The 23,331-nt window shown below is 35.9% G+C and overlaps 6 protein-coding genes, 1 long non-coding RNA gene and 1 other non-coding gene across 8 annotated transcripts; 3 read left to right on the top strand and 5 right to left on the bottom strand.

The window, feature by feature from the left end:
* Positions 1 to 1,399: 1,399 nt before the first annotated feature.
* On the bottom strand, positions 1,400 to 2,161 carry LOC111803673. The gene has a single exon (XM_023688185.1). The coding sequence runs from the start codon at positions 2,159 to 2,161 to the stop codon at positions 1,400 to 1,402; it is 762 nt and encodes a 253-aa protein (XP_023543953.1).
* A 2,065-nt stretch (positions 2,162 to 4,226) lies between these two features.
* Positions 4,227 to 5,385, top strand: LOC111803279 (fasciclin-like arabinogalactan protein 11). Its single transcript, XM_023687609.1, has one exon. The coding sequence runs from the start codon at positions 4,421 to 4,423 to the stop codon at positions 5,153 to 5,155; it is 735 nt and encodes a 244-aa protein (XP_023543377.1). The 5' UTR covers positions 4,227 to 4,420; the 3' UTR covers positions 5,156 to 5,385.
* Positions 5,386 to 6,937: 1,552 nt separating this feature from the next.
* LOC111803059 (dnaJ protein P58IPK homolog) lies at positions 6,938 to 12,048 on the bottom strand. The gene is made up of 9 exons (XM_023687318.1): positions 11,896 to 12,048; positions 10,556 to 10,721; positions 9,459 to 9,660; positions 9,209 to 9,369; positions 9,035 to 9,128; positions 8,632 to 8,844; positions 8,116 to 8,196; positions 7,434 to 7,652; positions 6,938 to 7,193 (listed from the first exon to the last, which is right to left on the bottom strand). The coding sequence occupies exons 1-9, from the start codon at positions 12,026 to 12,028 to the stop codon at positions 7,011 to 7,013; spliced, it is 1,452 nt and encodes a 483-aa protein (XP_023543086.1). The 5' UTR covers positions 12,029 to 12,048; the 3' UTR covers positions 6,938 to 7,010.
* Positions 12,049 to 12,451: 403 nt separating this feature from the next.
* Positions 12,452 to 12,523, bottom strand: TRNAP-AGG. Its single transcript has one exon. It is a non-coding gene; the product is annotated as a tRNA-Pro (tRNA).
* Positions 12,524 to 13,080: 557 nt separating this feature from the next.
* LOC111803670 (peroxidase 21-like) lies at positions 13,081 to 15,126 on the top strand. Its single transcript, XM_023688179.1, has 5 exons — positions 13,081 to 13,144; positions 13,195 to 13,373; positions 13,457 to 13,654; positions 13,739 to 13,904; positions 14,729 to 15,126. Exons 1-5 carry the CDS (start codon positions 13,081 to 13,083, stop codon positions 15,124 to 15,126), a joined length of 1,005 nt encoding a protein of 334 aa, XP_023543947.1.
* A 738-nt stretch (positions 15,127 to 15,864) lies between these two features.
* On the top strand, positions 15,865 to 17,370 carry LOC111803062. The gene is made up of 2 exons (XR_002816341.1): positions 15,865 to 16,003; positions 16,936 to 17,370. It is a non-coding gene; the product is annotated as an uncharacterized LOC111803062 (long non-coding RNA).
* A 239-nt stretch (positions 17,371 to 17,609) lies between these two features.
* On the bottom strand, positions 17,610 to 19,537 carry LOC111803060 (cell number regulator 8-like). Its single transcript, XM_023687319.1, has 3 exons — positions 19,017 to 19,537; positions 18,236 to 18,438; positions 17,610 to 18,115 (listed from the first exon to the last, which is right to left on the bottom strand). The coding sequence occupies exons 1-3, from the start codon at positions 19,324 to 19,326 to the stop codon at positions 17,876 to 17,878; spliced, it is 753 nt and encodes a 250-aa protein (XP_023543087.1). The 5' UTR covers positions 19,327 to 19,537; the 3' UTR covers positions 17,610 to 17,875.
* An 825-nt stretch (positions 19,538 to 20,362) lies between these two features.
* On the bottom strand, positions 20,363 to 21,875 carry LOC111803061. Its single transcript, XM_023687321.1, has 3 exons — positions 21,713 to 21,875; positions 21,478 to 21,644; positions 20,363 to 20,566 (listed from the first exon to the last, which is right to left on the bottom strand). Exons 1-3 carry the CDS (start codon positions 21,792 to 21,794, stop codon positions 20,546 to 20,548), a joined length of 270 nt encoding a protein of 89 aa, XP_023543089.1. The 5' UTR covers positions 21,795 to 21,875; the 3' UTR covers positions 20,363 to 20,545.
* Between the last annotated feature and the right edge of the window lie 1,456 nt (positions 21,876 to 23,331).

Raw genomic sequence — 23,331 nt, 5'->3', positions numbered from 1 at the left:
CCCATCTTCCAAACAAAATATTCTGAAACCATGAGCTTATAATAAATCATAAGCAGTGCTTTGAAGTGTTCAGGTGCTTCATTTTTTGCTCTTTCATTCTTCCTTTGGTTCAATTGCAGAAGCATATAGGCATCATATGCCTGCCTCCCTGTATGCCATTTGCAAAGCCCATCATCTGAAAATAGGTGGCCTTCTCGAATGCCATGCAAGGAGCCATGCATGCATCAATTTGCCTCTTTAACCACAACAACATTGCCTTTCAAGGACTTGCTTTGCTTTGTTTTTGTTATAAACAAAGGTTTTGGAGAAAGTTTCATTACTGACTCAAACATTCTTCTAAAGAGGTTCACGAGAAAGAAAGTTTCATTACTGACTCAAAAACTCTTCTAAAGAGGTTCACGAGAAGGCAGGGCAAGACAGATAAGTCTCGTGATCACTTATTCTTTGGATGCCCTTTAGTAAGAACGGTTTGACGGAGGTACTCTCTTAGACCCAGTCCACATATCGAATGTGTTATTAGAACACATAGCTAGAGCTTTGCTCCCTTGGGATCTTTTTTTTTATAATTGCTTTGCTCGAGGAATGAGTTGTTCATGACTTGTTTTACGGTTTGACCACAAATTATGGGATCTCTTTTTTATATAATATATTACCGCTAAACCCTAAAAATTAAATAGCTAAAGTGGTTAGAGATGAAAAGTATAATTAAAAATTCATCACTATAATAATATTTTTCAAAGCCACAATTACGAACCACATGCATCCACCACCCAAGTCGCTTGTTCAAGAACTCAATATAACACCAAACCGCCACAAACTTTAGATCTTAAATAATTTTACATTATTATTTAATTAATCTTTTAATAAAATAGCTTTCTAATCTTAAGTACTTATATATAGCAAGAACAACAACTTTAATTATATGCCTTTTAGTTTAAAAAAATTCAATTCTTTTTAAATAATAATAATACTATTTGTCTAAACCCTCATGTTACTGGATAGGTGTCGTTCATAGGTGGCATTATGATATTATCTGTCTCGACCCTCATGTTACTAGTTAGGCATCGTTCTTGGTGTGGCATTATGATATTGTCTGTCTCAACCCTCACATTACTAGATAGGTGTTGTTTGTAGGTGGTATTATGATATTGTCTATCTCAACCCTCACGTTACTAGATAGGCATCGTTCGTAGGTGGCTCATTAACCTACTCTCTTCTCTTCTCGATATGGTTGTGACATCTAATAACCACTTCATACTATTATTATTATGATCATATTTTTAAGTAGACATGCAAATAAATTTCAATCATTCTAACTATTTTAAATTGGTGCATGTGCCAAAAAAAAAACATGACCATTTCTAAATTCTGATCTTAATCTTTCTCGAGAGCTTTGGTATTAACTCGGGCAGTTAATTGAAAACTCATGGAGATGTTTCTTCTTGAATACAGTGATTAACAAATTATTAACGGGCTTCGAAGATACAACACATGAAGATTTCAGTAAACTCGGCATCCTACCGGCGAATCCAATCGTTACTGGAGAATTGATTCCGATAACCACCGCCCCAGTTCCACCGCCGGCGAGGACCCGCTCAATTTCACCCACCACCAAATCGGGAACAGAGATCTTGAACTTGCCTCTGAATAAAACGAAATCGAATGAATCATTTGGGTAATCAAGTTTGTACCCAACTTCCCTCTGTTTCAGCGAGATAAACCGACCCTTATCAATCCCGACGGCGCCGGGAAATCCCAAATCCCGGAGCACCGATGCGGCGGCTGACGAACTCTCTCCGACGAACAGAGCTCTGGCGCTATGGTTGAACAGATGCTTTTCATCGACCAGTTCCCTGACGACGGAGATGGTGAGATTCACAGTTTCTTGGCAATGTTCTGAATTTAAAGAGTCCCAGATGGGGTTTAGGAAGTGGCCCTGAAACAGGTACGAGCCTCGGGGGAGTTGATCTGCGCCGCCGTGACTGGCGGCGTGACAGGGTGGGGATTTGGGAAAATGGAAAGATTTGGAATCGTAAGAGGTGAAAATGTGGACGGCGGGAATAATGGAGACGGCGAAGGCGAACAAGAAGAGGCGGAAACACAGTCGCCTTGCGAATGCAGCGTCGTGTAAGATCGGCGATTTCCCGAGCTTTAAATCCATCGGAAAAAATCTAAATCCCAAAAAATGTTTAAGAGATTTGTCTGTTCGAGCTCTGCCTGTGGAAATGGAAGCTCGCTTGATTTATGGAGAGTAGGGTTACGGCTTGGGGACGAAGAAGATGCTGACGTGGAGTAAAGACTATGAGCGAGTGAGTGGTCCCCCACTGCAAATTGGCGAATATCTTTTAGGGGAATTAAAAGTAAATTAAAAAACTAGAAGAAAGAAGAAATGGGAAACACGTGGCAGAATTTTAATGGGTATAATCTGACATGAGCGTGCCCCAAAGTTGCAAAGCAACTAGGCGTGATTCTATAGGGGAAGGGTAGCCCACCCTGACAACCTGTACCTATGGACACGAGTCAGTTTTATTTTTATTTTTTATTTTTAAATAATTATTATCATTAAATATAAAAATAGATCCATATTTTTGGATTATATTTTAACATTTTGTGTTAAAGTTTATTTAATTCTTAATTTAATTTTAACTTTGTCAGCTTAAACCATTAAATACAGTGGTCAACCTCACAGTTTTGAAAATGATTGTACGTAACGAGCGGACAATACTTACTAATACTGTGTTTAACTGGTTAAAAAATAGTATTAAAGCCAAACACTGGATAATGTGACAGGACGATTGTCTTCAAGGAAACAAATTGTGAGATTCACAACGGTTGGAAAGTAAAACGAAACATTCTTTATAAGGTGTCGAAATCTCTCTCTAGTAAACGCATTTTAAAACCGTGAGATTGGCGACGATACGTAACAAATCAAAGTGAACAATATCTACTCGCGATAGGCTTAGGCTGACTAATTTTCTGTCGTTCACTTAATAAAAATTTAGATTTATTAAATAAATGCATAAAATTGAGATAGATAATTAAACAATATTTAAAAATTTAATGGGAAGATTTCCTATTACCATAAAAGCTTTCAAATTTAAATAACAAATTAAAAGACTATAACTAATTAAATATTTTTCTCTTTGAAGACATAATCATTTAGCAGACTTTCTCGTAAATGTTAGAGTCATTATATGGTCCACATCATTAAAAAATTTTACTCTTAATTTTTTTTTACTTCAAAATAAATTAATACACACTTGTTACTTTTGAAAATATTATATCACATCGATAACGTAAATTATTTTATTATTTTTAATGTCACCATATAATTGGTGAAACAAACTTTTAAAATAATAATTAGTATTTTGTACACTTAACGGTTGGGATTGCCGATCTAATAATAAAAACTCAAATGAAATTTAGAAATTAAAACATAAAAATTAATATAGAAAAATAATATATAATGTCACGTTAGATTTAATCGTCTAAATTTATTAGATACAGTAAGAAATATTCAAAATATAACTCAATTCATATGTATCTTATTGGATTGATTGGTTTTTTTTTTCAGGCTATCGAGTTTTAAAAAAAACCCTAATTTTGAAAAAAATTACCTAATGAAACTAAAATCAAACCTAATCTAATTCAACTTTACATATACTTTTTACATGATGAACACAATTATGAGTTTCCTTTTTTACTTTAGCTGCTTTTCATTTGCTCTTATCTTTATCAACAACCCGGAATCCTAAACAAATTAATAAATTATTTGATGTACAACATAATTGACCTAAATCAATCATATAATAGGCATACCCTATACCTACAAATAATATTAGCATAACCCATTATTAGAAACTCTTAGATTACCATTACAAACATACTAGATTCTCTTCCCCTATTGATATGATCACGTTAGTTATCAATACGTTCGAGTTTCTTCGTGTATCTTAGGATAACCTATGCTTAGGACATGACACTTGATAGCTCCGATATTCTTTTATAATATGGTCACGTTACTTACTAACACAAGTTGATGTGCATTTTAGGATAACTCGTACTCAGAACATGACACCTAATAGCTCCGATATTCTCACCATAGTTCCTCGAAAACTTCAATCCGAAGGTTCCTAAAAAGTTGTCCCTTTTAAGAAGCAAAACCAAATGTTCTTGAATCCCCACCAAACCCAAAAAAAATGGCCTTCACTCTCGAAATACTCTGTTTTTCCTGCTTCCTGAAGCAAAATCCCTTCTCTTTCCTCTCACCAAAAAACCCAATCACTTTACATTCTGAAATCCCCATTTCACCAAACCAATTTCCTTCTCTTCCCCTTCTTATAAACACCATCTCCGATGCCTCAAAAACAGAGCAATTCTAACAATAAAACTCCTCTGTTTTCGTTTCCCATTCATCATCATGAACGCCCTCTTTCCCATCTCCTTCTTCCTTGTTTCCGTTCTGTTCTGTAATTCAGTTTCAGCTCAATCCACTCAGTCACCAGCCCCCTCCGGTCCGACCAACATCACCGGAATCCTCGAAAAGGCCGGCCAATTCTCGACCTTCATTAAGCTCCTCAAAAGCACACAACAGAGCGACCAAATCAACAATCAGCTCAACAACTCCAACCAAGGCCAAGGCCTCACTGTCTTGGCTCCCCCTGACAATGCCTTTGCCAATCTCAAACCTGGCACTCTCAATTCCCTCTCCGATCAGCAAAAAGTTCAACTGGTTCAGTTCCATGTTCTCCCGAATTTCATCTCCATGTCCCAATTTCAAACCGTTAGTAACCCACTTCGAACCCAGGCCGGGAACAGCAATGCCGGCCAGTTTCCGTTGAATGTCACCACTTCTGGCTCTCAAGTCAATTTGACCACCGGCGTCGTCGACGCCGTCGTCGCCAACACTATTTACACTGACGGTCAATTGGCTGTTTACCAGGTCGATAAAGTGCTTCTTCCGGTTGATCTTTTTGGTAGTGTAGACGCGCCAGCGCCGGCCCCTGCCAAGCCGGTGAAGGCTGTTTCGGGTTCTGATGCTCCTGCTGCCGCCTCTAAGGACACTTCTAGTGACAATTCTGGCGCCGCTGAGGCGCTGAGTTACCGTTTCGCGGCAGTCGTTGGATTTATGGTTGCGCTTGCTTTGCAGCAATGAGGCTTTCCTCTTTGGTTCAGGGGGGATTTGACGGATGTGTATTTTTTTGGGTGATTACTTGAAGTTGGAAGTGAATTCGAAGAATAATTTTATTTCTTTTCAATGTCTCTCGTTTTGTCTTTGCTGATTGTGTTTTTCAGTTTTGTAATGAAACTAAGAGATTTATTTTTGTTGTCATTTTCTCAATTCAAATTTGCACGTTTTATGGAAAGCCATTTGTTTTGTTCTTGTATTGTTTAGTATACTTTTGGAAGGTTTAAAGTACCTGCTTCATCCAAATTTGAATACCATTTTCATAACAAGTGTCTAAATGTACCTAAAATTTAGTGCTCAAAGGACTCTTTTACAATAAGTTTTTCTGCCTGTTCGCTACCATGAACAAACTTTTTCCTTTTTCCTTTTTCCTCTAGTTCTTTCTCTCTCTCTGCCTTAGGTTGAATGTTGTCATGGTTGTTGGTTGTCTCTTATCGTTAGTTGTCATTATTGCATCTCAATGGCGTTAGGTGAGTTGTGCATTCATGGATTATTTAGAGAAGAAGTGAGTTTAGATTTAGGTTAGTTTATCAAAATATTCTCAACTGTACTAGCCTAAGTCCATCGCTAACAAATATCATCCGCTCTAACCCGTAACGTATCATTGTAAGCTTCACAATTTTAAAACTCAGTCTAATAGAAAATTTTCTGCACCTTTATAAGGAAGATTGTGTTCCCCGGTGAGATCTCACAAGAACACTCTATTCAATTGAGTATCCAAATAATAGTTCATCCTAACTCATTTAGGATATTTCTTCCAGAGTGAATTATTTCTTCGGCATACTAGTTTCTAATCCATCTAAAGATTTATTTACCTTATTAATCTCGAAGGCCTGTACTTTTTTCTTTCTAAAGTACTTTTCAAAGTACAAGAAGTATATGTCAATTATTATCGAGTTATCGAATACCTTCCTACATTGACCTATGATCTTCCTAGTTCAACAAAAGCCGGGCTTTTATCACAACCTTAATATAGACTCAACATCTCTGTCCCCCGTAGAAACATGAAAAGCTATGTTTTAAACTGTACATGGAAGAGGAAGAATAGGATGGCCTACTAAACTACAGTTGAACAAGTCTTTCTTATGAGAAACTACCACGTTCACAGTATCCTTTAAATGGAAGAGAACTGACTGACTTGGTAAGAAAGGAAGGAAAGAAAAAAGCCTAATTCTTTCGGGAGGAATTAGAGAAGGAAAGAAGGCTTACCAACTCTCTTGAGGTAGAACAACACAGAGTAGCTCACCGTTGCTTTCTCCATAGCAAGTGGGAGCTCAGTGATACCACACTTATTCCCTGCTTTTGAGATATGATGATAGCTTACCGTTTTCTAAAGCAAATTCCTGAAAAAAGCTACATCAGAAAAGAAAGCTTCTGGACAAAATATAATTTTTGGTAGATTGGCTGTTCCTTTCAGTAATATGAATACCAGAAAAAGTTATAAACTATATTACACCAACTTCAGAGAGACAGAGAGAGATGATAAAAAAAGAGAAAAAAAAAAAAAGAAGAAGAAACTACATTCAATGTAACTTAAGCAATGGTTTATGCAAAGATGGTTATACATCAACGTATTACAATTACAACTCACGAATTTCCCCTGAGATCATCTGCTGAATATTTTCTTGCTTCATTAATAATGTTATGCATAGCAAAATCTTGCTCAATGAACATTTTTCTGAACTAAGAAGCCTCTATCAGTAAGTCTACCCTAAGGTATTTCTACTTTTCAGCAAATAAATNCCCCCCCCTATAGTTAATGTTTTCTTATCACCATAAAAATGTCAGAGAAAGGAGGAGGAACCAGTGCTTTTTGCTGAAATCAGAAATGGTACTCAAAGCCACCACCGGGAAAGCCACCCCCACCAAATCCACCGTCGAAAGTAAATGTAAATTGCTGTCCTCCACCACCGAAAGGATTGAAACCTCCTCCACCGCCCATGCCCATTTCTTCAATGTCTTCCCCTCTATCATATCTTGTACGTTTTTCTTCATTGCCGAGGACCTGCAAGACATGACTTGTACCACTCAGCTACATGTTATCCATCCATATTGCATTAGTGCCTGGTTTTTCACTGTCCTAATGACCAACTTTTCACAGGGAAAGAATTCATTATATGCATGTACCGTTAAAACCCGAAATAAGTAAAAGCAATTCCAGCAAATGGTAAGCAGAAAGTGTTGGAACTATGGTCTTTTTGCAATGGATAAGAAGTATAACATTTAGATATTTTTTTTGTCTGACCTCATATGCAGCAGCAATATCTTGGAATTTGGCTTCTGCTTCTTCTCTATTTTCCACATTTTTGTCAGGGTGCCATTGCAAAGCAAGCTTCTTATAGCCCCTTTTGATTTCAGCAACAGAAGCAGTCTTCGAGACCCCCAAAATTTTGTACCAGTCCTTTCGTTTGCTCATCTTTAAAGCCTTTTCAGCCCTCATCAGCGACTCCCTAATATTCATATCCTGCAAACATCATTGATCAAATTGACGATAATCCACAAGTGTAAACGAATTAAAACTTTACCCAATTTTGTTTCATCTAATGATGATTAGTTTTTATTAATATGATTTGGTATAAATTAAATTTGTCCAACCAAACTTATCCTATCTAACATAAAATTTTAGATATTTCGTGTGTAAATGAAAAAAGAAAAGAATAAGACAAAATCTGTACTTATTACATATACCAACCTCGCAACTAGACTAATCAATAAAATATTAAGATATCCTTAATCAGAGAAGGCTCACAATGAGATTAGTTCTAAATTGATGTATTAAAGCAAACAAGAATTTTACAAACAGTTTTATCTGCATCTTATATAACTATTAAGGTTACCCGAATAGTTTTATCTACAACTTGCAGAACTAAAGGAAAGGGTTCTGACATCCCAGGAGTTGAGGGGAAAAAAACTGAATGATAACTAACCTGCGGTGAACTTTGAGCCGCTGACTTCAGATCTTCAACAGCACCCTCCCAGTCCTCCGTTAAAAGCTTTGCTTCACCTCTCTGGAAAAGACAATTCCCAACATTAAAGAACTTGAGATCTTATACACATGCACTAACAAGCTTCTGTCACTTTCATTAAACTAGATTACGGCAATTGCCAAGACATTCACAGCAGATGGTTTAAAACGAACTTAGGATAAGATATAGGTTAGTTGATGCTTGGGTCTCCAACAATGCACAAAAATATAGATCTTCGATACAAGGAAGAAGATGATAATCATAGCCCAACATATAGCTTAAGCATGGCGAAGGTGAACCAGAGCAACTTTCATAAACACACTATGGAGATAAAGTGGGTCCAGAAATGGAAAAGCAGTGATAAGCAGAAAGGTTCCAACAGTAATAAAGTAGATGGCATCGACATCCACTTCGGCAAAATAGAATCCACAAAAAGGGGAGAAACAGAGAGATGAAAGTTCAAAAGAAAAGGCAAACCTGGACCAAAGCTTCAATAAGGTCTCCATCAATGCTTAGTGCTTCACTGCAACTTGTAACAGCATCCTTTCCACGACCAAGATTGACCAGTACCTTGCATAAGCCAAGATGAAGATGTACATTGTGTGCGAGGTGATTGGGGTCTAATGCAAGGGCTGCATAATATTCCTCCACTGCTAACCGCAGCTTACCCTTGCTGACATTATCCTCTGCCTGTCAACGAAGTATAAAAACTAAAATGAAGCACAAGATGAACAGCTTTTAAATTTCATCAATTAAAAACTTAATCAGACCAAAAGGGTCCAAAGAGATTTCTTTAGTTGTAAGCTTCCGTCTCCCAAACAAAAGCAGAACATCCAAGAAAATGTGAATTAATAAATTTGTTTATGTTATTTGGGCTTACAATCTTGGTCTTCTTGAGCAGATTCTTCAGTCCAAAATATGCTTTCTTCAGTTCACCATGCTCTGGATCTAGGCGAAGGCCCTTCTGAAAATGCCTGGAAAAATTGTTCATGTGTAAAAATATGTCCATGTTCTATTAAGTAATGCTTTCAACAATATGTACTGTCAAATCAACCTCGAGGCAACATCATGATCTGCCAAATAGTAGTAGGCACGCCCACGGAGTAATAATGCATCCAGATTGCTTTCATCTTCTTTAAGAATATATCCAGTCTCAAGGATGGCAGCAGAATAGTCCTTAGTTGCCAACAACAATTTTATTTTCAGGAATTTTGCCTACATCATATCAATATGCACGATAAGTAAGGATTCAAGAGGATAATTCAAAGTACTAAAAAGCCTAATTGGATAAAAGATGGCATCACCTCAGAGCATGCTGGAGAGAAAACAAGTACAACTTTATCCAAAAATTCCAAAGATTTTGTGTGATCTCCTGTATCAAAAAGCTTAAGAGCCGTTTCTAAAGCACTCTGAGCCTGAAGCAATTGAGAAAGCTCCTTTTCACCCGCTGGATTTCCAGGTTTCAACTCAAGATACTTCTTGTAGCTCTTCTCGGATTCATTATATCTACATCAGCCAAAAAGTTCCTGAATCATATAATTATACAATCAGAATGGAAGGTGGAGAGTGAGAGTAAGGTTTTCTACATGCCACAATGGTTTAAATTTCCTTTATAATATTCTCCATCTTAAATATAATTTTTGTGTGAAGTAAGTCAAAAATCTTCAATGAGAAATTATACTCTTTGTTTACTTAGGAGCCAAGGTTCACAAAACAAAATGATGTCACAACTCCACATACCAATATTTGGTTGGAAAGACGTAAAATAATTTTGAGCGCCAACAGTGAGAATGCTGAAAATACTTGGGGTTTTTTTTTTTTTTTTTTTGTCATGTTTGATTAGAAAGTAAACTCTTCTAGAATTTATATTTTCTTTCCTTTGCGTCCATCACATTTGAGATAGATCCTTTCTTTAATTTATTTTTATTTCCCTCAAGATGATGCCGCCTTACCCTCTTTATTATTTATAGCATCTTTTTATTTTAGCACAAGTAAATCTAGATTTCTCTTCTACTAAAAAGTATATGAAATTGTAATATTTTCATTCTCATCACTTTTGCCAATAACCTTTCCAATTTGTGATAATATTTTTCATTCTCACCATATGCTTCTCACAATGAAAAATAGAACAAAGAATATCAGAAAAGGAAGCTTTTATGACAAGACTCAATAGGGAGAGGTGAGGTAGAAAGTAATGGAGGCAGTTTTATACCTCAGCATAAGCAGGCATCCATGTACATGTCAAATTAAATCATATTTCCAGTTCAGAGACAATTCCAAATTTCTAATTCCTAATCGTCAAAAATCTGAAAGTTAGTAATTTCCTATGCCAAAATTATAGGTTTTCTCGAATTTGATGCAATAATTTGCAATGACTTTCAATAACAAGAGGAGGGGAAACCTGCATAACTGGCGAAGAATTGAACCACGATGGAAGTATGCTTCTGAAAGTTCGGGGTCTGCCTCAATAGCAGCATTAAGATCATCAAGTGCCTCACTATAACGCTTCACCCTCACATTTTGTGAAACTTTTTTAAACAACTCAGCAGAGTTACCCAACTTTCCATCTGGAGATATAAGCCAATCAATTACAAGAAGCAACTGACAATGAAAACCACAAGTAGAAACACAGATGGCAGAAAAGAAAAGGTGAAGGGAAAAAAAGAAGAAGAAAACAAAGAAAAGGGAAGCTTCCAATTTCTTAGATAGAGCCTTGCACCAGCCAGCTTATGCAGGAAACCAAATGCTACATCCCCTAGGAGCAATCTTATGCTTCCTAAGAAATCTCACATTCACAGGTCAAAGATGAGTTTTGGTGATCGTGTATAGTTAATAACGAAGACAAAAATTCCTAATACTATCATTAAGTATTAAAGATGAGTTTCCAATCATGTATAATTATTTCAACCATTTAATGGAGGTAAGGGATTTAGATCATTAAATGAAAGAAAATTCACAAGGACAGTAGAGGTAAGACAGAGATACTAACTTATATTAACTTATATGCAACAAACGATCCAACTCGAAGGCTCGCAAGGGCTTATATACTAAGCGGCCATCATTTGACGTCACAATAGGGAGACTACAAAGCCTCCTCATAGTAATATTTTGAAACCAAAGAGATAACTTCTATCTAAAGCTTGGTGAGCGGGTCCCTCACCATTAATCCTAGACGATTTGTGTTATACCACTTATTGAACCATTAGAGACAATGATCTCAAGAATTTTAATCGGACAATATTTAACCTAAGACCAGGAACTCTTCAGATGAATTTTAACCAGAGTGGCTCCTTCAGGTTCCACAACAAAAAATTTAACCAAGAAGAGATGGAATGTAGCATTTAAATTTCGCTGCCAATCTTTATTAACAGCAGAAAAATCAAATAGCAGCTGAAGGAGAACTACACCAATAATACCAAAACACAACACTGATCCTGGTCGGACCAAAAAACGCGGGAACAGAAAATACGCACGTCGGGGAAACTATAAGCCAAATAACAAACAAATTAAAACTGCCACAGTTATCGTAGAGCTCCAAACTTTGGCCTCAGACTCGTCAACATCTTGAAACCTTAACAGGAGACAAATAAAGAACCAAAAGAAATATCGCACATTCAAGAACTGGATCTAGGTACCTAGTCGAATGGAACAAACCGAACTGCAAAATTAGAAACTCCGCCTAGTTTAATTTTTCCAGCGAAGAACAGGAAGATAGATCAGACAGAAATCACACTAACGAACCTGCAGCCGAAACCAAAGGTTGAAGAAGGAGAAGCTGACAGACTAGAACGAAGTTGAGAAGAAACGCCGTGAACGCTAATCCTCTCCAAGCTGAAGCTTCCATGGCGGGTAGCGGAATCGAAAATCTCAGCATTGTTTCTTACAGTTCCAAGTTTCATGTACAGAATCAGAATATGTCTCAAAATTAAACGTGAATTTATATTTAAATTAAATTTTGATAATTAAACGAGTCGTTCCACGTATTTATATCCAATGAACTGCTTACACGTGGATACAATTTTAATATCGGTCGAGTAAGGAAATTTCATTATTTCTTGCTTCGTGGTAAGCCGGAAAGAAAATCGAGCCTATTGGGAATCCGCCACGTCAAAGATAATCATCGTCGTATGGGTACGGCCCATATTTTTCTCAACCGGCCCACTAGATGGGCTTGAACCATTTGTGGGCCGGAACCATTTTGAGATTATATTAAATAATTTCCTTTTTAAAAAAATTATTAGTAACAATGGGCCTTCTGGCGGCCTCAAGCCCATTTAAAAAAAACAATAAAATAGTAGGGGCATTCCGAGAATTGAACTCGGGACCTCTCGCACCCTAAGCGAGAATCATACCACTAGACCAAATGCCCGTCTGGTTGAGAAAACCTTAATTTTACATAAACTATAATAAATTTCTAGATTTATTTTTTTATTATTATTTTTTTTATATATAAACTAATGGAAAACTCTAAAATTCCCTGAAACTATAATTTTTTAGGATCAAGAAAATTCAATATCAGCCACCACTTTAAAATTAAAAAAATAAAATAAAATAGTAGAACTAAAATCTCAACCACAAACTTTATTTATTTATTTATTTATTTATTTAATGGGTTAAAAGCTGCTAGGGCTGTCAAAATAAATATAATTACCTCCATTATTCACAATACGTGAAGCCTCCAAATGTTGGAGTGCCACATATAAACTATATAATAATTAAAATCATAAAATTAATTGGAATTTTGGAAAATGGCCATTACCAAAAGTCAAATAAATTGGCTTCGTGGGCTTTCACCTAAAGCTCACTCAATTTTTTTTAATTCCAATTAACTCTTTTTTTTAATAAAATAATTCAAATTTTTATATTCTTATTAATTTACCTATATATATATATAGTAAGAGTATAGCAAAGAGATCATTAGTAAAGATGCATCCGGTGGGCTCAAAATTTGCTTTTCTTCTATTGTCCGTGCTCCTTTTTTCCAATTCAGGTACTGTTTTTCATGCAGTTGTACGACAAATGATCTGAGTAAACTCTAAGTTGATAACGTTTATTTTTCAAATATAGGAAAAAGTCAACAATTGATAGTAAACTACTATAACGAGACGTGTCCAAGAGCGGAAGACATAATCAAAGAACAAGTTTTCTCCTTATACAAAAAACATGGAAACTCGGCGATTTCATGGATTAGAAACCTCTTCCATGATTGCATGGTGAAGGTAAGTATATGAAGAACATATAATGAACAAACAAATGTTATTTATATTTTCTAATTGGGTTTTATTTATTTTGTTAAATACAGTCTTGTGATGCATCTCTTTTGTTAGAGATCAAAGAGGAAGAAGGTGGAATTGTGTCAGAGATGAAGTCGTCAAGGAGCTTTGGGATTAGGAATCTCAAATATGTTAATAAAATCAAACAGCTTCTTGAAAATGAGTGTCCCGACACTGTCTCTTGCGCTGATATTATGGCTCTTGCTGCAAGAGATGCCATTGTTCTGGTATTTTGTTGGCTCTCTTTTAATGTCGTGTTAATTTTAATTAATCTCTAACTAATTGTGATTATGTTGTGATTTGTTGATTAGATGGGAGGATTAGAGATGGAGATGAAAACAGGGAGGAGAGATAGCAGAGAAAGCTATGAAGGAGTGGTGGAAGAGTTCATTCCTAATCATAATGATTCTCTTTCGTTGGTTCTTTCTAGGTTTCAAGATATTGGCATTGATGCTCAAGCTACCGTTTCTCTTTTAGGTTTATTTTCATTTATTTTAATTCATACGTTTTCTTTTTTAATATTATATTAATTTGGTTGATTAGAGATATATCTATTTAATATGAGACTGGGTTTTATGGGGACTCGCCTGGTAGGGCAAAGAACTGAGAGTTTGACAGAGAGAGTTCTTGCCTTAAAGGACCAAGATTATATTCTCTATTACTAATTCAAGTTTTTATATGTATATAATCTTCGTCATTTAGGACGAAAAAATTTTATCTACTCGACTCTTAGTTCTTTGCCCCACGAAGTAAATCTCCATAGATTATACTAAATTTCTACGGCCTTTGCAATATTTAAGTTTAAATTTTTATAAATTACGAATATAATATTATATTTTGTTTATGAAATATTTTTAATTGGTTAGAATTTTTATTGAAAATGAAAACTTATGGGTTTAATTCTTTAAAAAAAAAAAAAAAATATATTAATATATTTAAAATTGGAAACTTTCCGTTAAATTATTATTGAAAAATTAACAATCATTCAAATGTTGAAGACATTTAATATTATAAAAACCAATATATATTTTTGTTCGTTTGTTTTTATTACTAAAAATATTAAAATATTGATTAAATTATCAAATTTGTGTCTATTTAATTTTTTTAGTTTATTTAATTCTTTTTAGTTGATTGAGCTTAAAATTTATTGGTAGAAATAGACAGAAATGCAATAAACTTCATTGTATCCTATAATTTTTTTTAATTAGGCTGAGATTTTCAAAATATTTTAAATTTAAAAATGATTTGAGAAGGGTATTTTTTTATTATTATTTTAAAATAATCTTAATTCCATGTGTTAGGAGCTCACTCAGTGGGTCGGGTCCACTGCGTAAATCTAGTGAACCGGCTCTACCCGACAGTCGATCCGACTTTGGATCCGGATCATGGAGAATATCTAAAAAGAAGGTGCCCGAACCCGGACCCGAAGGCAGTTTTGTACGCAAGAAACGATTTGGAAACTCCGATGGTGCTGGACAACAACTACTATAAGAACGTATTGGGCCAGAAGGCCCTTTTGTTGGTGGACCAACAATTGGGCTCGAGCCCAATAACTCTTCCTTACGTCCAGCAGATGGCCTCCAATAACACTTACTTTCTGGCCCAATTTGCTAGGGCTGTGCTTTTGCTGTCAGAGAACGCCCCTCTCACCGACGAAGAAGGAGAAATTAGAAAGGATTGTCGACGTGTCAACAAGTGAAAGGCTAGTGTGAAAGACAATATGGTCTACATGTTCCTTTTCATGTTATATTACAAACTATATAATTTTATATACTCTTTTTATGCGTTTGATATTGAATGGATGCATAGAGTTGGGAGAATTACCTCGAGTTTCTCCTCTCCAATTGGATCATGGGCAACTATCATTCTCGAGTCAAACTGGCTAGCCTCATTCTTTATTGAGGCGAGGTGGGCTACACGAGTGTTTCAGCCTATGACTCATTTAATTTGAGGCTCGTTTAAGCCTTAGATTTGGTATTTCGGTCCTAATCACTGTCGATGCGAGGTGGGCTGCATGGGTGCTTTGGCACATGGCTCGTTTGGTCCCAAGGTCGTCTAGGCCTTCAGCTTAGTATTGCAATCCTAAACCCTTGGGGCGAAGTGGAACACACAAGTTTTGGGTCCGTTGCTCATTTGAGCAAGGCTCGATGATTTTCTTTTTAATTTCAATTCCAATCCAACTTTAAGCAATATTACATGGAACAATATTAAAACTAATCAAATAAATGATTTGAAAAAAAAAAAAAAAAAGACAAATAACATATTAATTTTGAGTCTTTTTCTTTCCTTTTAAAATTTATTTATTCTTTTAATTTATAAAAAAACAATTGGCCGGAAATACCAAAATCCGAAAACGGCGTCGTTTCAGTCCCGTGAGTGGAAATGGCCCAAATACACTCTCCGCGACTTCCATCTCTTCGTACCTTTTGTATTTTTCTGGAAGCTTTGGCGGTTCATGTCTTTGGTACATCACTACAACAGGAACTCGTTGTATGCCATCTCTCCGCTTCTGAATTTCAACCATGGAAGAAGATTTCGAGTTCGGTGACAAAGTCCCGCCGGTCGTCAACCGCATGGTACTCCAGAGCTCCCTTGAAAGTATCGCGATGTCATTTCTTTCTTGCTTGTTTGCCGCCTAATCTGAGATCCCTGTTAATGCAGCTTATCCATTCTTTTTCTCCAACGAAGTTTTGATTTGGACATGGTTCTGGGTGTTTACTTTGAGTTTACGTATAATTGTCGATATTTTCTGTTCGATTTCGCTCTTGAGATCTGGCTCTGCAATCGACTGTAGAAAATAATGCTGTTGAATTTGTCTCTGCAATCTCTGCAATCGACTGTAGAAAATAATGCAGTTGGATGTTCCGTTTCTTCTTGTATACACACCTTGCTAGGTGATTCCCTTGTATTCTTAGTTTTTAGGTGGAATTTCTTTGTTCTGATTGTGTATAATTCGGTATCAAATATCTACTTTTCTGAAGAATGGTGCTGTTTTTGCAATGTTTTTAGGATGATGCGGATGCATGTGATCATTGTGTTATTTGGATGTCGGAAAAGATTTAAAAAAAACTGCACACCTTTTTTGCAATTTCCTGAAAATGGATGGAATTTTAAACTATAGGATGATACATGAATTTGTTAATTCGATCCTAAATGTATGACCGAACTTAGAATTGGTGGATGGTTTAATTGTACCTATTCAGTTAATAATAATAATAACAGTCCTGATCGGTTCAGTTTTTGATAATGTTAGAGGATTTTCCGTGCATCTCTGATATGGTATCCTCAGCATCTTTCGTAGCTAAGAATCAGATTAATGATTAGTTGGAGTACAAGGCTACAATTGATCTCCTTTTCGTGTTTACACATAACTTTGCTTGCATGAGATTGCTGAAGAAACCAGCCAGCTTCCTTTCTGGGGTGGTTCATGAGTTCCTTCTACAATTCTTGTTGTTGTGTATGTTCTGGTTCATGGTGATGAACAGTTAATATTGGCCTTGGTGCACAGGGGAACGTGATTGGAGATGCGGATGGAAGAGGATTCAATCCATGACTGATTGTGCTGCTCGTAGTTGGCGGGCTGCTCTTGGCTTTTCTTGTTGTGAATTATGCTCTCTACATGTATGCGCAGAAGACCCTCCCACCAAAGAAAGGAAGAAACCAGTTTCCAAGAAGAAGATGAAAAGGGAGAGATTAAAGCAAGGTATCTCTGCACCTGGCGTGTAGTAGTTAGTGCTAGACTTTTCTCTTATGTGCTATATTCCTGTGCCTCACTTGGGGGAACTAACAAGTTCTTCCATTTCAGTGATTGAAGAGTAGTTTTGTTTATGTTGTTAAGTTGTTCAGAATCTGAACATTATAACCGGAAGTTCATAGTCCCTTGTATCCTTAGAGATGAGAAATGATAGTAAGAGAGTAGTTTATATGGTATATTTTGATCCAATGCTGTTTGCCTTGCCTTTCTTGCCAATCCTAGGATTTTCTGATTCACATTGGTTACCAGGAATATACACAAAATAGATTAAGGAGAAGGGAATAGTTGGTAACTTGGACATGCTCACATTTAACAATATAGTTATAGTTCGATATGTTAGAGTTCTCCTAGCGATATTTGGTTCGGTTTCTTGTTTGATTCTTTATTTCTTTTTGAGCTCGTAAACGTGTAAACGTGCCTGGTTTAAAGATACAAGAAACAGCACAATAATTTTTGAACATTCAAACTTCAGGAAACAAAGCTGGCCCTGGTGGCCAAGAATCTTCAACAAATTCTATACACAAAGGAACAAAATATTATCCACAAATAGGAAATGTCGTCTTATTCTGAAACCTCGTCAGAATATTTTTCCCTCTGAAAACTTAACATCCGAGACTCATCAGCCCCTAATACATTGCAGGTCAGCAGCAAGACGCCACTGCAAAAGAACATGGAAAGCAGGAGGAAGATGATATCAGACTCCACGCCCCATGGACTGTTCTGCAGGTGGGATCATGACTAACACAGGACGAGCATTGAACCCTGGGTGAGGCATCCTCCGACGAAGTTCACGACCTTCCTGGCAAAGTGCACAGGTGTGACAGAAGACATGAGTTGCAAAGTCACAGACAGATTCACAGTGCTCACGCTGAACTTCGTCTTCAACACAGAGTCCACAACAGCCACATGACCTATGAAGTGCCTCGCAGTTACCCTGCTCGTCATGAAACAAGGTAATGTATAAACTTTCCTATCAATTGAATTGAATGTCAAGTCATGCATTCATTTGCAGATATTGAGAATCAAGAATGGTAAAAGAGAAGGTTCAACTTGCCTCCAGATTGAACATTCGGCGGATAGCTGTGCGGGTAGGAAATGTAAACCATGGAGCAAGGCAGTTCCAACCAAAGAAAGAGGTTCCAATTAAGTAGAGACCAGAATATGACATGCAATGGTTTGCAAAAGCCCCAGGAGTAGACCCAAGTCTCTCTGCGTTGCTTCCATACAGCATACAAGGAGCCACACTTCCAACAAGACCTACAAACACTCATTGTAAGTTGCTGTCCCTTATTTTCTCTAATTTTATTTCACTTTCTTCCCTAATTTTACCTCTTCAAGTTGAAGCAAGAAGTAAAACCCTAGTAGTCAGTACAAATCCCTCCCTAAAGAAGTTTATAGCAATACCCTCCTATAAATGTGTTGAATTCCTCCAGCCCCTCCTCCCCGTGAAAATAAGGATTCCTTTTCTTATTGTAATCCAGGCCCCATCGAGACCCCAAGGATCAGAATGGATATTTATTGGAAGATTAAGGATTAGGGAACTTGTTTATTCAAACCAATTAAAAGTGATAGAATGGTATTAGAGATCCAAGAATTCTGCATAGCCCAGATCTTATCTGAAACTCTATTTGAAGAAACAAAAGAATACTCCAGCCTAAATAAGTGCTAGCATACTAAGATCATGGTGGATAAGGCACCCTGTCTAAAGTAAGAAGAAGAATGTTTTGGTTGGAATAAGCTACAAACCCAAAAATCAGGGAAAAAGAATCACGTATCCCCAAAGCCTAACCTTTCAGCAAAAACTCAATTCAAATGAAGAAAACGAATCGACTTACAAACTTCTAGATCGCTACTGCAGAACTCATCGTGGCGACCAAGACAAGCGCAGAGACCAGTTTCCCATTGGGCCCGACCTACCGGTTCTCCCATCACACTACCATGAATCGGCAGCCCATCGGCAGTCCACCCATAATCACAGCCATCGCCGCCGTTCTCCTCCTCCGTATATTTCCTGACAGGAAGCGGCGGAGGTACCGCATCGGCCCTATCCCCCGTGGAGATGCGATGTGTATCCTTCTCATCCGCTTTTTCAACGACCTTGCCGAGAAGTGGGCTTGATTCCTCGAGGTTTTCGCTGTTGGCCATGATGAATTAGCAGAGAAAAGAAGAAACCCAGATCAAGAATTCAAAATCTAATGCGAAGAAATGGAGGAGACAAGGTCAGAAACTTAAAGGAAGCGCGATTCTTCCAAATTTTATTCTCGTACGGGAGAAGGAAAACCATGTGTTCGCGGCTCCGCAGCGTTTTATTAGGATGCGAAAGCTTCCACCACTGGTTTTAATTGCACCTCAGCTATAATTAGGCATAAAAAAAAAAAAAAAAGAAAAAAAAGAGCTATTTCGACGGAACCATGGTTGGTTCGGCTCTAAACCGACCGACACAAACTGTCGTTTGGTTATAGGTCTCTGTTTCTCGCATTTGTCGTTTCATTCACACAGCCACCGTTACCGTCGACTACTCAGCCGCCATTTCACTAAAGGGTTTCTAATGCATCAAGCTCTTCGCAAAGGTCAAGGGTTCACAGATTGTGCATCAACTTCTTTGCAAAGGCTAACTTAATCCTCTTCCAAAGGGATTACAGAGGAAGGTCATCTTTCATGTATGATCTATATTAAATCTGATCAACTTTCCATCCAACTTTTTTCGCGTTTGGAATATCTCATCACTGTCTCGTTAGAGTCTTTCAATGGCATGCTTTAATTCTCTCTCTTTACATAACAAAAGTGGGTCATCGATTCAAGTATAAGTATAACAACTCAAGTCCACCACTCGCAAATCTTGTCCAATTTGACATGTTATATATTGCTCTCACAGTTATTAAATGTGTGTTTGAGAAATGTTTTCATAGAATGTTTCGTTTCCCTCTCTCACCGAAGTGAAATCTCACACAAAATACTACCAACAATTAGATGTCCAACCTGTAATTTCAATTACCTAATTACAAGAGTAGAGCTCTATCAACTAAACTATATCATCGAGCCTAGTGATAGACAATTTTAAGGTTTGAGCCTAGTGATAGACAATTTTAAGGTTTAAGAATTTATTATACATATAAAGTTGAAAAACATTAAGAACTTTTAAAAATTAAGAATTAAACAGATACGGTAATGTAACCGATAATAATAATAATAATAATGTTGTGTATAATTAAAAATGCACAAACCCCAAACATACACACAAAAGATTGATGCAGTCATGTTCTGTACAGAACTATACTTGAAAAAGATGATGAAATTTATATCTGAAGTTCACTAAATCTGATTTTATTTGTAAACGTTGAAATAAATGCTTCCAAATCTTCAATTATGCACCCACCTTGCTTCCCTGCACAAATAAACAGAATAATTACGAAACTATAAAATAAATAAAAAATAAAAAAAAAGTTATCTTTATTTTATTTTATATATTATGAAATGTAACATAAATATCCACTAATTTAACAAATAATAATAATAATAATAACCTAAGAAATTAATCTAAGCAAGTTTGGTTAAGTTCTTGGTAAGCTACGTGCTAAAATATAAATAAATGATTGCCCAATACACTAAAAATAAACAAATTCTTTACCCACCAATAATATTTAATGGGTGGGTGGGACAAAACAAAACAAACCTCAATTTTTAGTTTTTTTTTTTTAATAAATATATATATATATTTTTTTTCATTATTATTATTACTCTTTTGTTCTCAAAAGTACCAATTCCGCACGTACATATGGAAATTTTATTTTTTTAAAAAAAAATATTTATTATGGAAGTAAATAGAAATAAAATAACCCTTTTATTTATGTTTGGAAGTAAACGAACTTCACTATTTTTTAAAACGCAAGAAAAATAAAAACATATAAACAATTTAAATAAAAATTATGTAAAAAAATAAATATATATATATATATATATTGAAGCTGGAGATGTTTATTTCAATTAAAACGCTCTAACTTAGGGAGAATGGAGAGTGAGCGGAAAGAGACTTTTTTCCATAAGCTAAATAGAGTCGGGTCGGGAATTCACATGGAGGATCTTCATATCAATGAATTCCAAAGGATCTCCATCTCAATTTTCATAAAATTAAATGAAATAAGAGGCAGAGATAACCCTTCCCGCTCCATGGACATCGAACCATTTACTCTAGCTAGATAAACAAAACCCTAACTCGTACATCACTCCGAAAGAATGATATTTATCGTCACAAACAAAATCGTAAAAAGAAAAAAGATTGATAAGTAATAAAATGACCTTGAGTGGGTATGGAGGAGGGTGGAGAGGATGGTGATGATGAACAATCCATGGCCTTCCATGGGAGGGATGGGGAGGAGAAATATGAGAGGAGTGAGTCTCTGGTCCTCTGTAGTCTATTTCATAAACCTCTGACGAAGAACCCATGCCACCATTTTCAGATCCACCTACAAATTAAAATTAAATCAACCATTATATTTGTGTAACACCCATCATACACAAATTACACACACACCTTCATTTGAAGAACAACAACATAATGAAGGGGTAAGCAGAAGGAAGAGGAAGAACACAGTGATCCTAAAGCTCATTTCCATGGCGGAAGATGGAGAACAACAAGAAGCAGTGATGAAGAGAGGAGAAATGGGAATATTATTTTGTGATTATTGCATGTATTCTTTTTCAGCTTTTGGACATTCAAACCGTCGCCATCCTTACAGCAATAAGTTGCGAGGTAACTGATGTCGATATGTTGGGTTGGAACATTTATTTCCCTCTAAATAACCCCCACACATATATATACACACATACCCATTGTCACAATCGTACTCTATTGTACTTCTGTAAAAGTTGAACAGCGATTGTGTGACATTTGTTCAAATTCAATAAATAAATCAACTGTGTGGCACTTTATTTTGTAATGGTAGGGTTTCATAAACGTGAGTCCATAAATGTAGCGCGCGTGAGATTAGTCGACCTATAATTTTAAGATAATTGAATTGGTGTACCAAATATAAGCTTGATTTGTTTGCCGCAAAATGTGAACCATATTTATGCGAGAAAAGTAATGTGGGCAAGTGCATGTGTGCATATAAATTGTAATGTCCTAACATTATACTTTCTACCTACCTTTCTTTTAATTCAAAAATTAATTCATACAAAATATTATATCCATTATCAATATTTTATCATTTAGAAGTTATGAACTAAATAAACTTGGAAAAAAATATAAAGTATAGTTTTTATTTTGATTTTATGGAAGATGATTTGAATTTTAGAAACAAAAAAGAAAAAAACCTTCAAAGCATGCTTTAAAAATTATTTTTATTTATTATTTTTTAGTATAATAAGTAACGTATTAAATTTAAACTTCTAAAAACTATACTTAATTGTGATTATTTTAAATTATTTTTTTTATAATTTAACCTTGAAAATATATGACACCTAATTATTTATAATAAATGCTTTGAAAATACAAGTCATACACCATTAACATTAACCTTTGAATTCAAATGCCATGTAAGATAGACACGTAGGTGGCTTATATGGACAGCCAAACAAATAGTTACACGTGTTTAACAGCTGGACGATATGCTATTTATTTTCTGCATTTAAGCCTGGATCTACCTGCTTCCTTAAGATATATATATATTGAATGTAATTTAGCACTTTTTTTTTTGGGTATTTTATCACTTAAAATTGTCAATAAATTTGTTGTTTTAAATTTTTTTGTTAAATTTATTAAGAAAAATGTTGATTTTAATTTTTAAATTATGGTTTTATTAACCTAGAAATATCATTGCGGTTTTGAATAAAATGAATAGGGCGATGTGATGTGGCGTTCGAGTGACTTCCAAGTCAACTAAGGTGTTAACATACGAATGAAATTTTATACTGATGTGGTGTTCGGTCTCGTGTACTCTTAACTTAGCATTTAATTTGAATTAGTGTTGAAATGAGCTGGAATGATATTTTGTACCTTTTGAAAGGAGTGATCTCCACCGTGTTATAGAAAAGTGGTTATCAAGCATTGTCTTGACAATTATGACTACTTGTACGTGGGGGTACGCAAATTGTGCGTCAATGGCAATCATACACTCATGTCGACCACATGGCCAAGCTTGTGCCTATCAA

Source organism: Cucurbita pepo, chromosome LG10, assembly GCF_002806865.2.
Source record: "Cucurbita pepo subsp. pepo cultivar mu-cu-16 chromosome LG10, ASM280686v2, whole genome shotgun sequence".
NCBI classification, from domain to species: Eukaryota; Viridiplantae; Streptophyta; class Magnoliopsida; order Cucurbitales; family Cucurbitaceae; genus Cucurbita; species Cucurbita pepo.
The sequence above is the reverse complement of the archived record's forward strand: the minus strand, read 5'-3'. Positions and strand labels throughout refer to the sequence as shown.

Bases quoted from the DNA above. Each gene is read 5' to 3' on its own strand.
- LOC111803673 (XM_023688185.1), bottom strand. From the start codon at position 2,161: ATGGATTTAAAGCTCGGGAAATCGCCGATCTTACACGACGCTGCATTC.
- LOC111803279 (XM_023687609.1), top strand. From the start codon at position 4,421: ATGAACGCCCTCTTTCCCATCTCCTTCTTCCTTGTTTCCGTTCTGTTC.
- LOC111803059 (XM_023687318.1), bottom strand. From the start codon at position 12,028: ATGCTGAGATTTTCGATTCCGCTACCCGCCATGGAAGCTTCAGCTTGG. The intron at 9,129-9,208 runs GTTGATTTGACA...CAATTTTTCCAG, and splicing joins GATCATGATGTTGCCTCGAG to GCATTTTCAGAAGGGCCTTC. The intron at 7,653-8,115 runs GTTAGTTATCAT...TGATGTTTGCAG, and splicing joins CGGCTCAAAGTTCACCGCAG to GATATGAATATTAGGGAGTC.
- LOC111803670 (XM_023688179.1), top strand. From the start codon at position 13,081: ATGCATCCGGTGGGCTCAAAATTTGCTTTTCTTCTATTGTCCGTGCTC. The intron at 13,145-13,194 runs GTACTGTTTTTC...GTAAACTCTAAG, and splicing joins GCTCCTTTTTTCCAATTCAG to TTGATAACGTTTATTTTTCA. The intron at 13,905-14,728 runs GTTTATTTTCAT...TCCATGTGTTAG, and splicing joins AGCTACCGTTTCTCTTTTAG to GAGCTCACTCAGTGGGTCGG.
- LOC111803060 (XM_023687319.1), bottom strand. From the start codon at position 19,326: ATGGCCAACAGCGAAAACCTCGAGGAATCAAGCCCACTTCTCGGCAAG. The intron at 18,439-19,016 runs GTAAGTCGATTC...GAGTGTTTGTAG, and splicing joins CAGTAGCGATCTAGAAGTTT to GTCTTGTTGGAAGTGTGGCT. The intron at 18,116-18,235 runs GCAAGTTGAACC...CATGACGAGCAG, and splicing joins GCCGAATGTTCAATCTGGAG to GGTAACTGCGAGGCACTTCA.
- LOC111803061 (XM_023687321.1), bottom strand. From the start codon at position 21,794: ATGGAAATGAGCTTTAGGATCACTGTGTTCTTCCTCTTCCTTCTGCTT. The intron at 21,645-21,712 runs GTGTGTGTGTAA...TTTAATTTGTAG, and splicing joins TTGTTGTTCTTCAAATGAAG to GTGGATCTGAAAATGGTGGC. The intron at 20,567-21,477 runs GTCATTTTATTA...TTATTTGTGCAG, and splicing joins CTCCTCCATACCCACTCAAG to GGAAGCAAGGTGGGTGCATA.